This window comes from Monopterus albus, unplaced genomic scaffold (genome assembly GCF_001952655.1).
Source record: "Monopterus albus unplaced genomic scaffold, M_albus_1.0 scaffold18.1, whole genome shotgun sequence".
Lineage (NCBI taxonomy): Eukaryota > Metazoa > Chordata > Actinopteri > Synbranchiformes > Synbranchidae > Monopterus > Monopterus albus.
The window spans coordinates 597,743-611,262 of record NW_018127898.1 but is presented as its reverse complement, the minus strand read 5'-3'; the positions used below and the strand labels follow the sequence as shown (position 1 = coordinate 611,262).

At 41.2% G+C, this 13,520-nt stretch overlaps 3 protein-coding genes across 5 annotated transcripts; 2 read left to right on the top strand and 1 right to left on the bottom strand.

Moving 5' to 3' along the window:
* Positions 1 to 167: 167 nt before the first annotated feature.
* Positions 168 to 5,707, bottom strand: zc3h10 (zinc finger CCCH-type containing 10). The gene is made up of 3 exons (XM_020593290.1): positions 5,312 to 5,707; positions 3,609 to 4,892; positions 168 to 1,105 (listed from the first exon to the last, which is right to left on the bottom strand). Exons 2-3 carry the CDS (start codon positions 4,749 to 4,751, stop codon positions 605 to 607), a joined length of 1,644 nt encoding a protein of 547 aa, XP_020448946.1. The 5' UTR covers positions 4,752 to 4,892; positions 5,312 to 5,707; the 3' UTR covers positions 168 to 604.
* LOC109956301 (dnaJ homolog subfamily B member 9) lies at positions 5,625 to 6,877 on the top strand. 3 transcript variants are annotated; one of them, XM_020593297.1, is made up of 3 exons: positions 5,625 to 5,697; positions 5,986 to 6,232; positions 6,471 to 6,876. In XM_020593297.1, the coding sequence occupies exons 2-3, from the start codon at positions 5,995 to 5,997 to the stop codon at positions 6,761 to 6,763; spliced, it is 531 nt and encodes a 176-aa protein (XP_020448953.1). In that variant the 5' UTR covers positions 5,625 to 5,697; positions 5,986 to 5,994; the 3' UTR covers positions 6,764 to 6,876. The 3 variants fall into 3 exon arrangements, with proteins under 3 accessions (XP_020448953.1, XP_020448951.1, XP_020448950.1); XM_020593295.1 differs by having other exon boundaries at positions 5,642 to 5,668; positions 6,471 to 6,877; XM_020593294.1 differs by lacking the exon at positions 5,625 to 5,697 and having other exon boundaries at positions 5,704 to 6,232; positions 6,471 to 6,874.
* Positions 6,878 to 7,037: 160 nt separating this feature from the next.
* Positions 7,038 to 12,592, top strand: LOC109956299 (sorting nexin-6). Its single transcript, XM_020593292.1, has 14 exons — positions 7,038 to 7,296; positions 7,481 to 7,591; positions 7,747 to 7,854; positions 8,300 to 8,360; positions 8,508 to 8,632; positions 10,016 to 10,099; positions 10,192 to 10,266; positions 10,380 to 10,410; positions 10,605 to 10,692; positions 10,777 to 10,816; positions 10,908 to 10,994; positions 11,115 to 11,204; positions 11,907 to 11,972; positions 12,094 to 12,592. The coding sequence occupies exons 1-14, from the start codon at positions 7,291 to 7,293 to the stop codon at positions 12,232 to 12,234; spliced, it is 1,113 nt and encodes a 370-aa protein (XP_020448948.1). The 5' UTR covers positions 7,038 to 7,290; the 3' UTR covers positions 12,235 to 12,592.
* Positions 12,593 to 13,520: the final 928 nt, after the last annotated feature.

Sequence of the window (13,520 nt, the reverse complement as noted above, 5' to 3'; positions counted from 1 at the left end):
TCTGTGTCTCCACCCAAACAACTCAAGCAATGGGATGTCAACATTAACATTTACCATTAGAAACCTCCTGGCTGGGTATGACTTATTTCTCTTATCTGTATGAACCGAAGATTATTTGTAAAGAGAAGATGACAGCAGTAAACAAAATGACAAATAAAACAAGATCAGAGTTGAGTGGTTATTCTTTTTTTATGTGCAAAGTACCAAAGTTCATTTACACCAGAACTATCCACAAAAATAGAAACACAAACTGCCCCCAAAGTCAAGTCCCGGAATGAGACAACAAGTCTTGCAGAACTGGTTCAAACATTATAGATGGTGTTCCTATTTTCAGTTTTGTTGTTCTGTTTTGGTGCCTGTAATTTGAAAAAAAATCCCTTTGGTACATAGATCTTTGCCAGAGTTCACAGGTCAGTCTGTCTGTATTTGTAATGCTGCCACAGCAACAGTGATATGAAGTAGGCTGAACAGAGAAGTCCTGATCCTGCCCTCTGGTGGAGAAGCACAAGGGTGTTACATCTGTTCAGCTCAGTCTTAAACACATTAGAGACCATCTAAATTAAAAATCCCCATGGATGGTGCCACAGTTCTGTCTATGAATCCTTTAGTGAGGCAGAGAGGTGATCCTCATGCTTTGACTGGCAATGGGGTACGACACCATCGGGGTGGTGGCATGACTCATGGTGATGCCAGGCAAAGGCTGTGTCATGGATACTGCCACTGGTGCCACAGATGCAGCCACCTGTGCCATAGAAACAGGGGGTGCCATCCCCTGTGCAATGGTCTGTGCAAGGGCAGCTGAGAGGGGGGTGATCTCAGGGTTGAGATGGGGCGGAGGAGCTGTAGGTGGAGCAGCATTAGTTGGTGGCGCTGCAGGGGCACCAGTGGGAGCTACCAGGTCTTGCTGGGTGACAGGCCGAGGCTGCAGTCCTGCACTGCTCAGGGTGGTGTGAGTCTGGGCGATGCTATGATTATAGGAACTTACTGCACCCACAGGGGGTGCCAGACTCTGCTCAGTGGGCGCAGGAGTCATCACCTTAGCCTGGCTCCGGAACTGGGCATTCTGCTCCAGAAGAACCTCATTTGTGGCGATGAGATTTGAAACCTGAGAAATGTGCACATGGATTAGAAAAAGAAACAAGGCAATAGTGTAAAAATGAATACACTTCCTAAATTTCTGTACTTGTTTCAAAGTATTCCTGTTTTCTTACCTCAGCATTTTTTCTCAAAACTCGATAGCCTTATTTCTGACTTTATTTGGAACAAAAAATCCCCATAGATGAGTAGACATCTACTGCAGAGGCCTAAGGCTCTTGGAGGAATGGCTCTCCCTAACTTTAGGTTCTATTATTGGGCAGCAAATTTCAAGATAATGCAGTTCTGGTTGCACCCTGATTTATTTTCTCCCTCTCCGATTTGGCTTGCAATGGAGGCCAATACTTGTCGGCCGGTATCTTTGTCTGCTTTGGTTCACTCTCCTATTAAGTGTGCCTCCACAGAGTATATAAAGAATATTGTTGTATTGTTGTTAAAACATCATTAAGGATTTGGAAACAATTTAGACGTTTTTTTGGCCTCCAGACATATTCATTATATGCCCCTATAACTGCAAATCACGTCTTCAGTCCATCACTAGTGGATGGGGCATTCACTCTCTGGTCCAGCCTAGGCATCCGATCATTTAAGGATTTATACACAGACAATAGCTTCGCATCTTTTGAGCAGTTGTCTGAAAGGTTTTCTCTCCCTAGGCAACATTTTTTCAGGTACTTGCAAGTCCGTAGCTTCGTTAGAAATAGGTTTCCTCAGTTTCCTACCCCACCCCCTGAAACACCACTAGATGCACTACTTAAACCAGTACCAGCTTTGGGAGGTATGATCTCATATATTTATGCCCAAATCCACTCTATGCGAATGACTCCCATAAATCCCCTTAGAATACTTTGGGAGGAAGACTTGGGTGAAGAGATCGCTGACAAGGTGTGGGAAAAAGTGCTTCGGAGGATACATGGGTCATCTATATGTGCCAAACATGGATTTACACAGTGTAAAATAGTCCATCGTACTCACCTTACAAAGGTAAGGCTGTCAAAAATGTTTAAGGATATAGACCCGGTCTGTGATCGATGTAATCAGGCTTCGGCAACGCATGCCCACATGCTATGGCTGTGCCCTGTCTTAAAGTCTTACTGGGGAGACATCTTTGGAACATTGTCTAAGGTTACTGGACAACAGATCATACCTACTGCCTGTATGGCTTTATTTGGGGTACCCCCGCCAACATCACCGTTATCTCCCATGCAGGAGTCATTTGCAGCCTTTGTTTGTCTGTTAGCTAGGCGCTTAATTCTTTTACAGTGGAAATCTAAATTACCACCATCACACATTCAGTGGATTAAAGACGTTCTTTATTTTGCTAGACTGGAAAAGATACGGAATATGCTGAGAGGCTCTTTGGGTACGTTTTTTAGAATGTGGGACCCCTTCTATGAATATGTGGGGAACCTGGATCTCCCTACTTCTCCAGAGTAATGTTCATTTTATGGGTGGGGTGTTAGAGATGCAGCGTTGTTGTTTTTTTTTGTTCTTTTTTTCATAATGTTCATTGTTCCCTCTGGTTTGCTTCGGGATTGAATTGTAAACATGTCCATTGAATCCTCATGATGCTTTGTTGCACTGTTCTCTGCAAAAATTCAATAAAATTGTGTGTGGGGAGAAAAAAAAAAAGAAAAAGAAACAAGGCCCGAGGACTGAAGTACAAAAACATACAAATCTAGAAACTTTTAAATACAATACTTTTAAATGCTACCTCATAGTAAAAAGCAAATTGTTCACTGACAACATTTCTTAACATTTAGTTTGTGCACCAACACTAAACACTTCATCAAATTCTGTTATTGAGGAAGTGGTCTCAACATTGCTACTCAACTATTAAAAGGAGCAACGTGTGATCTAAGTGTGAAGTGGAGCCCTAACACCAAATTTCAAACACAGGTTTGGAAGTTACACTGAATTCAGTTCAAATTTAAACTGAGTTTTATAAGACATATATAATACACTGCAACTGACAACAACAGCCCTGTTGAGGAAGTTTTTCCTCCCTGCTGTCACCAAGTGTTTGCTCAATGGGGATTTGCTGGGTTTTCCTCTATAATAATAATGATGATAATAATAATAATAATAATAATAATAATAGTAAGGTATAGACCTTACTTTGTAAAGTATCCTGCGATGACTTTTGTTGTGATTTGGCACTGTACAAATAAATTTTAACTGAATTGAGCTTTTAAAGCACATTATATTCTATATTTGTTAAGACTGTGTGAGAAACATGCTGACTCAATTCTATAAAAAAAAAACAACTTAAAAACATGTATATATTAACTGCAAGTGTGGGTTTACATTTAACTGATATATGTGCTATTCTATTCTTGTGAGAAAATCCTAGAAGTCAGGTATCATTTCAGAAGGGTATTTTTGTATCAGTGCCTAATAATGAAGTTTCAATAAAGTGGAAAAAGTTTGGGATAAAGGACTCAGGTCTTTGTGCTGAACTTCACAGTATGTAGATGTTCTTCAGTATTTCAGTCATGCTTTTTTATTCTAACCTGCTTCTTCAGCTCTTCCACTCTTTTCCTCAGCAGGGAGTTTTCTTCCTCCAGGAACCTGTACTCCAAAGGACGTGGTGGCAATGTGGCTTGAACTCCCAGCTCATAGTGACCACCAGCAGTCCCATCTACAAGGCGCAGCCCCTCCAATCGCCGCCTCTTCAGCTGTAGAGCAGTATGGTCCATAGAAGCCTCCAGGGAACCAGCATCAAACAGCCCACTCTCAAGCAGAGGGTCATAAACTGAGCATGAGGTTCTGTCATAACGTCGCTGTCCAGAAGAATTTATAGACAGACAACCACTCATCCCACCTCCACCTACTCCCCCGACTCCTGTGATACCTGTATCCCTGCAACCACCCAAGCTGGGGCAGCCCATCCCAATCATATTATTCCCACCTCCAACAAGTCCCTGTATTCCTCCACAGGCACCTCCTCCTCCACCACCTATCCCTCCCCCAGCATTCACCATTCCACCGGCACCTGCCCCCATTACACCACCCACTCCAACCCTGGAAGTTTCATATTCATAGTCTTTTTTGACATGGCGGAATTTACATTTGTTGCCCCTCTGGCACTCTCCTGTCAAGAAGTCTCTACAAATAGGGACCTCCCCACGGCTGCGGGGGAGATCCATGGGGGAAAGGCCCAGTCGTGCTGCAACTTTCCCTCTTAATCTGAGGGGTAGCTCTCCTGTTTTCTTGTAATAGTCCTCATCCTCTTTAGATCCGTGGACAAAGCGGCAGTTGGAGCGCATACACTCTTTATTCTGATAGTCATGACAAAAGATGAACTCATTCTTTTGCACTCCCAAATCAGGCACCTCATTGAAGTCTGGGTGTCTGAAACGGCAGCGCTTCCCTCTTTTGCAGACATTGCGTATGAAGTCTCTGCAGACACCATCCAATGCCAGTCCTGCACCTTGTCCCCCACACCCACTATTCCCACAACTATTGCCCTTCCCAAGTGCCTCTCCTGCCCCCATTCCCCCAGAGCCAGAGACGTTGCCACCAACAGTTCCTCCTGAACCCCCTCTGCCTTCTAACGAGCCCCCTGCCAAACCAGAACCAGGTCCTCCTTCCTCACCCAGACTACCACCACTCCCACCACCACCTGACAGGTAGGAACTGTCCCGGTCAGGCATGGCGCTTGGCCCAGCTCAAGGAGAAAATAGCACTCATGTGTATGAGCGGGGATGACGCGACCTGATAAACATTCACATAGAAAAGCGAAGAAGTTATGAAGAGTTTTTGTCTTGAAGTTGTGCAAACTCCCATTCAGAGCTCTGTGAGGAAAAACAATACAAACCAATGTTGAAATATTTATTAATGAAGTGCAGAAAATGTGACAGATTTCAAGGAAAAATGTGACGTTAAATTTAAACTAGACAAGTACGGAGCTGAAATATTAGCACATGACAATGGCTAGTAAATAAGTTGTTCGCTGGTGGTGTTTGTGGAAAATGAACAGTAGGCAACAGTGGGATAAAGTAACACAAATTATCCATTAGATTCATACCGCACTGAAATTAATACACATGCTGTCTGTTGGTAAATAAAGGACACTCTGTGGTATCATACTCCCGAATGAGTAACTGCTAAATCTAAAATGGTGCTGCGAGTCCGTCAGGCTGACTAGCTATTATTAGCTAGCGAGCGCTATATTGGCTAACTTTGCTGGCTAAATGCTAGAATGTTGTCTTACCAAATACAAAACAGGAGTAAGATCCAGAGAATAGCTGAGTGACTTTCACACAGCAACGTCTTGCTCTGAATTTATGTAAGCCGCAGAAATATTTCTGATAAAACAGCAAACGGGCCCGTGTTATGTTTGTAATTTCTCAAAGCCCCAGTGCTGTTTACCACATATTTAATGCACCTTTCACTATCAACGAAGAAGACGTCTCTTTCTGTTTCTTCTTCGTTTGTTAGGCAGACTTGGCGCAGTAATGGCGTGTTGCTGCCCTCCTCGGTTTGAACGTCGCCATTTAAAATAGTTACCTAACATGTTTAGTTAGTTTTTTTTTTACCAGGACAGCATGAACCAATGCATGTTGTAAAGGTGGATTTTAGCACTTTTACTAAAACACGGTGAGCTAAGATAATGAGCAAAATTAGCTAGGGACGGGGTCCCGGTTACTTTGATGCACCTTTGATGTAATTTGGCTGAAATATGCGCAAATTAACAATTTGGGTAAAAAATTCAGTGTACCTCGGGTTAGAGGCAAAAGTATAGGACAGATGTTGCTACTCCTGACGCGTAGATCAGTCTAAATATAGCTTTATTTGAATATGAGCCGTCACCCAACCACAATAGCTGCACTTCCTGATAAACTGTTTTGTGTTCCGAGTTTTACTCGAGTTTCTGTGCTCGATCAGGCGCTCAACATGGCAGCGCAAAGTGTTTTCCACTGGATACAAGCCTGTGTCATCCTGCTGCTCTGCTTATCTGAAACGCAGCCTGCTGTCTCAGAAACAAGCAGAAGTTATTATGATACCCTCAATGTTGAGCCAACGGCAACTGACAGCCAGATAAAAAAGGCATTCCGAAAGCTGGCCATGAAGTACCACCCCGATAAAAACAAGAGCACTGATGCAGAGAAGACTTTCACAGAGATTACTGAAGGTAACATATGCCTACAACACAACTTAGTAACTCGGTTGCCATTTTCTAAAACTGATGCAGTCCTACCTTCATGAGGGTTAAGGTTCAGGTTTTGTTGATACTGTTTTAGCAGTTCAGATGTTGTTTATTCATAACGATGCAGTTTGTGTTGTGTTGAACTATGGTACTGAGATACTCGGTGAGGTGTTCTAATATTTTGTCTTGTTTTTGCACTTTTGATTGCCTTCTTCTCCCCTAGCCTACACAGTGCTTTCCAACAAGGAGAAAAGGAGGCTGTATGACAGCACAGGCCATGAGGCTTTCCTACAAAATATGGCCTCTGTTGACCCCAATGATGAGGATGAGACAAATTTTCACTTCAGTTTCTCAGACTTCTTCCATGACTTCGATGATAGTCCACACTTCCAGTGGAGCGTTCATCAGGATGGAGAGGATGAAGATGGTCCATATGAACATTACAGTTTTGAGGTTCCTGGATTCAGCTTCTATTTTGAGGATGGGGATGAAAATGAGGAAGAATACCACTACTAATATTGGGTTTTTATGTCCTCTGTCATGTACAGCTGTTACTCCTTAATTGTATTGTCTTTTGTGAAAACATTGTGTCCATATTAAAGTGTTTACCCAGTACATATGCCTTGTATTCAGCCTCTTTTATGAGATGGCTTGTACAGTAAGTCCAGTGGTTGTTTACAGTTTTGTGAGGTTGTAAGGCTCACAGCTGGATATCTGATTGGACTGTTATGCCACTTTTCCTGTGTGGGCGTGTCAGAGGCCACAGAGTTAACGACTAACACACCATTTACTGATCTTTCCCCCTGCGCCAGCACTTTTAGATTTGGCACCGTTTAACTCCATTTCTATCAGGACCAGTGTGCACTTTGACCCAGAGGATATCCTGTGCCTTCTCAGCAGTTGGAGCATGAGCACGTTAAGGCCAACATAAGACCAAAGAGCTTTGAAGCTTTAGGCACTGTTATTGAGGAAAAAGGGGGATTTTAAACATTCAACAAACCAGACAAGAGACAGACTGGGAATATTAACTTAAGAACTTGATAATGATGGTAAGTATTCCTTGAAAATGTGGTTGTTTTAAAGAACCTCTGAGTATCATGTGACAACTTTTTAATATGGGTAGGAATGTATATATACAGTAGGAGCTTTTTATTCTCTTTAAAATTTAGGTTGCTTACTAGTGTGAATTTACTCCTCTTAATTGTATTGTTTAAATTACTATTTTTATTACAGGAAGAGGTAAAAGAAGTGACATCCATTCTGAGTGTCCATGGTCATAACATCAAAGTTGCAGAGGTGCTGAAAGACGGAGAAACGCTTACCTTTCTAATCGTCTCTGAAAAGGTGATAAAATGATTAAATCACTGGTTGTTTCTAGCAAGCATTGATAAAATTACTCAAGACCACTAGTATATAGGTTGGCTGATGTGTTTGAATTATGATATTGCAAAGCTGAGCAGATTGCTCAGATGACATTTGGTGTCTCCTGTGTGTGCCAGCTGTCTGGGACAGGGGAATACCATGTGTACCGGACCTATGATGATTTTGAATGGCTGCAGCAGCACCTGTTCTCTCAGGAGGACGTGCCCGGGATACAGGGAGTCATAGTCAGTACACGTTATTTCATTTGCCTTCAATCCCTTATTTGAACTGTAAACCTAGACAGACGGTTATAGGTCAAGTAAATTAGTTATAATTGCAAACCAAAATGTTCACATCATGTTATTTAAACGCAGGTTAGAAAATGTGCTGCTGTTTTTCAAGTTATGGGGAGAATTTTGTTTCTTTTAAAATCCTCCTTCCTCTTCTTTACATCCTCCTTACTTATGTAATCAGGAAGCTGATTTAATAGCTGTTTCTGCCCAGTGTCCCAGTACTGTAGAAAATGAAGATCATGTTGTGTACATATTGATACTCTAAGCACTGTGTACAGTAATTCAAACAGCATTAAACTAATTTAAGTGTATCACCAAAGCCAAGAATAAGAAGAAATCTTTCTTTGCAAAACAATATGGGCTGTAATAGAATTGTATTCCTTTTTTATCCCTCTAGTTTCCTCCTCTTCCTACAAAGGCTCAGGTGAATAACTCTGCCAAGGTTATGAAACAGCTTGGTGAGTACATCTGAAGACCACGTCCACACAAATAGATATTAAACACTGCACAATAAATTAAAATAAAGATTTGAAAGTAAATTTTGCCAAATATATTTTTCATTTCAGTGTGATGTTAAATGTCAAAATGCTGCTGGCTTCCTGCAGGTTTCCTTGGTTTGGGAGAGTGGCAGCCGTACTGTAAAGCACTGGAAACTTTCCTCCAGGAGGTGGCTTCACACAGCGTACTCAGCAAAAATAAATGTGTGGAGATCTTCCTTACCAGCTCAGATGTAAGTAAACTGCTTACTTGTTTTTTTTATCCTCTTTTTATTATGATGGTTCCCAGTAAAAATAGATCATTTATGTTACAAAGAATGCACAGCATGATATGATTTTATGAGAGGGAAAGACAGTAAATGGTTAAACGTCCATATAAGCTGTTTCAGGTGAGACAGAAAGTGACAAATATTGTATCTTCCAAATGGTCTGCAGTGTAGCATAGCAAATTTCTCCTTGCAGCCCACAGACTGAACCCAGTGGTTTGTTCAGATGGTTCTTGTGAAGCTGGAAAATAAGATGTCATAAAATGGGTGCCTTGAAATTTTCAAAAGGTACTAAGTGATAAAGTGAAGTTTACCTGTGAATAACATCAGTAGGGTGAAACCACACAGTCTCAACCACTGACATATATATATGATGGACATGAGGTCACCACTTCCCTCCACTTTGCAAAAATGAAGCCAATATATCATGAATACAGCGGCTGCCATCTTGGTTTTTTGCAACCAGATTCTGTGCAGTAGTGACCAGAAGTGGAGTGACGGCACCAAACCACAAATCAACTACAAACACCTCTTTTATATCATCAAATAATGTAGTAAAAGCAAACTTACCAGACAAAATCATCACTTGTACACACATACACATGATAATATCTACCAAAAACACAGAAGTGACCTCTCGGGGAAAATGTATTTGAATTGCACTTTGACTTTTTACTTTGGCTCATGTCCCATCCATTAACACGGAGGAGGCTGAATTTGTGATCTATACTGCAACCAGCCACCAGAAGGCAATTGACTCGTGGTGGCTTCACTTCTGGGAGCTCTTAGCCTGTCCAACATTTTTACAGTCGATGGTCTCAGTGCTTGAGTCAAAGAAATGTTTCCAACTGTTTTTATAAAACCTTTGTTTAAGAAAGTTGTTAAAATGGTGCTGTTGTCACACTGTAGCCCCTAACAAGGGAGTGTTCAGTTGCTGCATGTGGCACATACAAAATATATGTTTTTGATGGGAAACAGAGTGATATATTGATATAGGGAGTAAATAACACAAATGATTGTTTCAATTCTGTATCACAAATGTATTAAAATACAACATGTCTTCAGATATAAGTCAGAGTTTGTAACAGTGTTGGACTTGTTTCAAATCTTGTTTCATCATGTCTGGAATAACTGTCTTTTATTCCAAGAATATGTTTTGTATCTGGTCAGGTTAGTTCATTGTGTTCTAATGCTCCATATATTTGGCATAAGATTGTCATTTTGTTGTTAGCATAGTGTATCTGTCTTAAAGAAGTCTACTTATGTTGGGAACATTTCACATACTGTATGTGTATACTGCACTTATACAGTGTTAACTTTAAAAACGTGTGCTTAATTGTGTGTGTGTAGCCTCCAGGCAGACAAATTCTAAGGAAAAACATTTTAAACCGGCTGAGTCAAGCTGTGGAAGAGATGAGGAAAGAAGGCCATAAGGTACACACCTGGGACTCATTCAGACAGAATTTACAGCCTCTGCACCTGAACAGTATGCGAAGCTTTAATGCTGTAATGGCTTGTGTCTGCAGGATGTGGACGAGTTCTTTCAAACCCAACGTGATCATAATCTCCTTCTAACTGGCTGTGCCAAGAATGCAGCTGAGGTGAGCTGTCGTATATTTGTTTTTAATCCGTTTGTCCCTTTCCATGTTTTCTTCTTTCACATTTTCAGATGCACTCTATCCTGTCTGAATTTTGAACACAAATCTTTTTGCAGAAGTTCCTGGATGTGGTGCTAACTGAGCAGAGTAAGAAAAGTGCTTTGCTTTTTACTCAGAGAACAGACAAAGTGATCATCAGTTGTAATTCACTGTTGGTATTTGTGTGTTCAGGTTCATCAGTTAATAGTTAAGGTTGCATATGTAGTGTATTAATGTTTTGTCACATCACAATACAAATTGAATTGATGATGTTATTGTGTATGTTTTCTGTTTGTTTGCAGAAATAGCTGTGGCCTGTGGGCATTTCTCAGCTGCTCTGCATCTCTGTGTGGAACAAGGGGAGGATCCTGACAAACAGGCATTCTCTAAGTGAGACAGTAGTATTGGTCCCAGGCCAGTTACAGTAAATGAGTGTAAAAATGTAAACAAATCAACAATGCTTTCTTCTTACAGGCTATGTGTGAAATTATCCGAAGTCTTTGATTCTATGAAGGTATGTTTTTTGCCCTCCCTAATAGTGTTGCATCGCAATACACCATTGTTTTGTCAAACAATCTGCGCATAATGTGTTTGTGTGTGGGCAGAAAAATATGGTGAGTGTTGCTGAGAACAACGTGAGCACTCTCGGACTAGGCCTGGACCTGGACTCGCGCTACCAAGAGGCACAGAAGGTGTGTTTTCATTTTATATATGGTGTGAATCCATCCACTTTGAATCCTTCTTTTGAACTAGGACATGTCACATGGAAACCTATTAATGATTTTTCTTGTGCAACATGATATCCAATGCAGGAAATGCTCTTCAGGAGAACATGTAAACTGGTGGAGTTAGAGACTGCCAGGAGGAATGCAGAGAAAGCCAAACCTGTAAAAAAGGCTGCTGTAAGTGTCTGCACCACTGACATATATACAGTATGATGGACATGGTATCACCACCTCCCTCCACTATGCAAAAATCCAGCCAAAATGTCAGGAATACAGTGACTGCCATTTTGCCTTTTTTGCAACCAGATTCTGTGCAGTAGTGTCCAGAAGTGGAGTGACAGCATCAGACCATCAGTCAAAGCTGTCAAATCAACTGAAATACATCCCATTTATATCATCAAAAAACAAACGTACCAGAAAAATCAACACTTTTACACACAACAGTGTGATAATATTTACAAAAAAAAAAAAAAAGAAACACAGAAGTGGCCTCCCGGAAAAATGTATTTGATTTCTACTTTGAGTTTTTAGTTTGGCTCATGTCCCGCCCACTAACATAGGAGAAAGCAGGGTTTATGATCTATACTGAAACCAGCCACCAAGGGGGCGATCAAATTTTGTGGCTTCACTTCTGGGATCTCTTAGCCTGTCCATCGTTTGTACAGTCGATGGCCTGCACCCATGTGCACTACATGAGCACACAGCTAGAGCAGATGTACATCCCTTCTTGTGACCAGCAGGTGTCAGTATTGTTCAGCTGATATAATTCAGGATAGACCCCCACCCCACAGGAGGAAGGCTGATGAGATGACAAGTAAAATTCACTCTGATGAAGACCAATGCATATAATGATGATGACTTGCTCTCCATATTCATTAGATGGAGGAAATGAAGAAAACAACAGAGACTGAGTTTATTCATATTTGTGGACTGGCTAAACAGGAGGTAAAACACCCATGTTAACAATGGTTTATTTACCTAACAACCTCAGTTTTATTTATTTTTGTATAGCACCCTGCTTTTTGCCATACTGTGTATTAACATGCTTGTGATTTATGTCTCCCAGATTGCACGGTTCAAGGGAGTCCATGTGGAGATATTGCAGCAGGCTCTGGTTCAGTGGTGTGAAAAGCAGCTTTTTACAGCCAAAGAAAGCGCTGACCAGCTCCGTCAACACCTGCAAGCTTTCAAAGGAATGGCCTGCTGACATCGTTTGTACCCTCTTAAAGAAGCATCTATGTTTTATATGATTTTATGTACTGTATTCTAATGTTTCACTGAATTCAGGTACATTGAGACAAAGAAGATTAAGCTCCGTAAAAGAGTTTCCTCATAATTAAACAGCATCCATATAATTTGTGTTCATATACACACTTACATTTCCTCATTCTCTCTTCAGTCCTACTCTTACAAATAAAGCCACATTAGAAATGACTGCCTTGAGATAGCGGAGGGCTGGTGTGTGAACGTGTGTGTTCTCTACTACACACTTGTGCTGAGAATGTATTGTGCCGCTCTCTGGCCACTACATCAGCTGGGGTCACAAAATAAAATGTCATGAATTGATTCCCATAGTACCTGGTTGCCTTTGTGTGTGTTTCTTACTCCTGGATCATTAATCAGTTGGTTTGACTGCTTCTGCAAGGACGTGGCAGCAAGGACACTCTGTGCTGGCTTATGTTGGGTGTTATTTTAGTTTTCTAAATATCTGTTAATGAGCTTGTTTACAGTCGCTCTGTTTTCCATATGCTTGCATTAATCCTTTAGTGAGGTCTGGCACTTAACTAAGATTTCTGCAGCATAGTGTCACTGTTGCCTTCTCTCTCTGCTGAGGACTGTAGGTCCATATCTCAGCATTGCTGTGTGCTTAATCTCATCTGTTCCAGCCTGTAATCTCTCCACAGGGTGAATAAAGGGGGAGCAGTTCCATTTGTGGGAATGAGTTAAAGAGAGATCAATGACCAGCTTCATAAGAGGAGAGGGTGGAGTGGAGATTTGGCTTATTTGACAGTGAAGGAGTAGATAAAGGACAATCATGTGAAAACACTCTTGGCATTGGATGGCACCATGTTTACTCTCCTGGTTTAGATACTTACCTGACAAGTTGATACTTGATATAATTGTATAGTGCATCTCACCTCCTACTGCTCTTTTATCTACACATTCAACCAGGTTACAAACATTTTCAAGGTTGTTTTGGTCATAGAACAACATAATACACATACACAGAGTTTAAACTTAGACTAAGGATCTAGACCCATGCTAACAGCTCTGTGTGAGGCTGGATTTAGGCACAGCTGTGCTTTGAGCTAAATGCTATTTTCAACAAGCTAGCATGCAGCGTACTCTGGTCTTGGGATTCATAATCAAAAATTGTGTAATCCAATGCAGCGGTGTGTTTCACTGATGTGTTTTAATCAGTTTTGAACAACAGCGAAGATCTATCCCACAGACAAGTTAATCCAGGACTGACAGACATTAACCGTGAGTAGA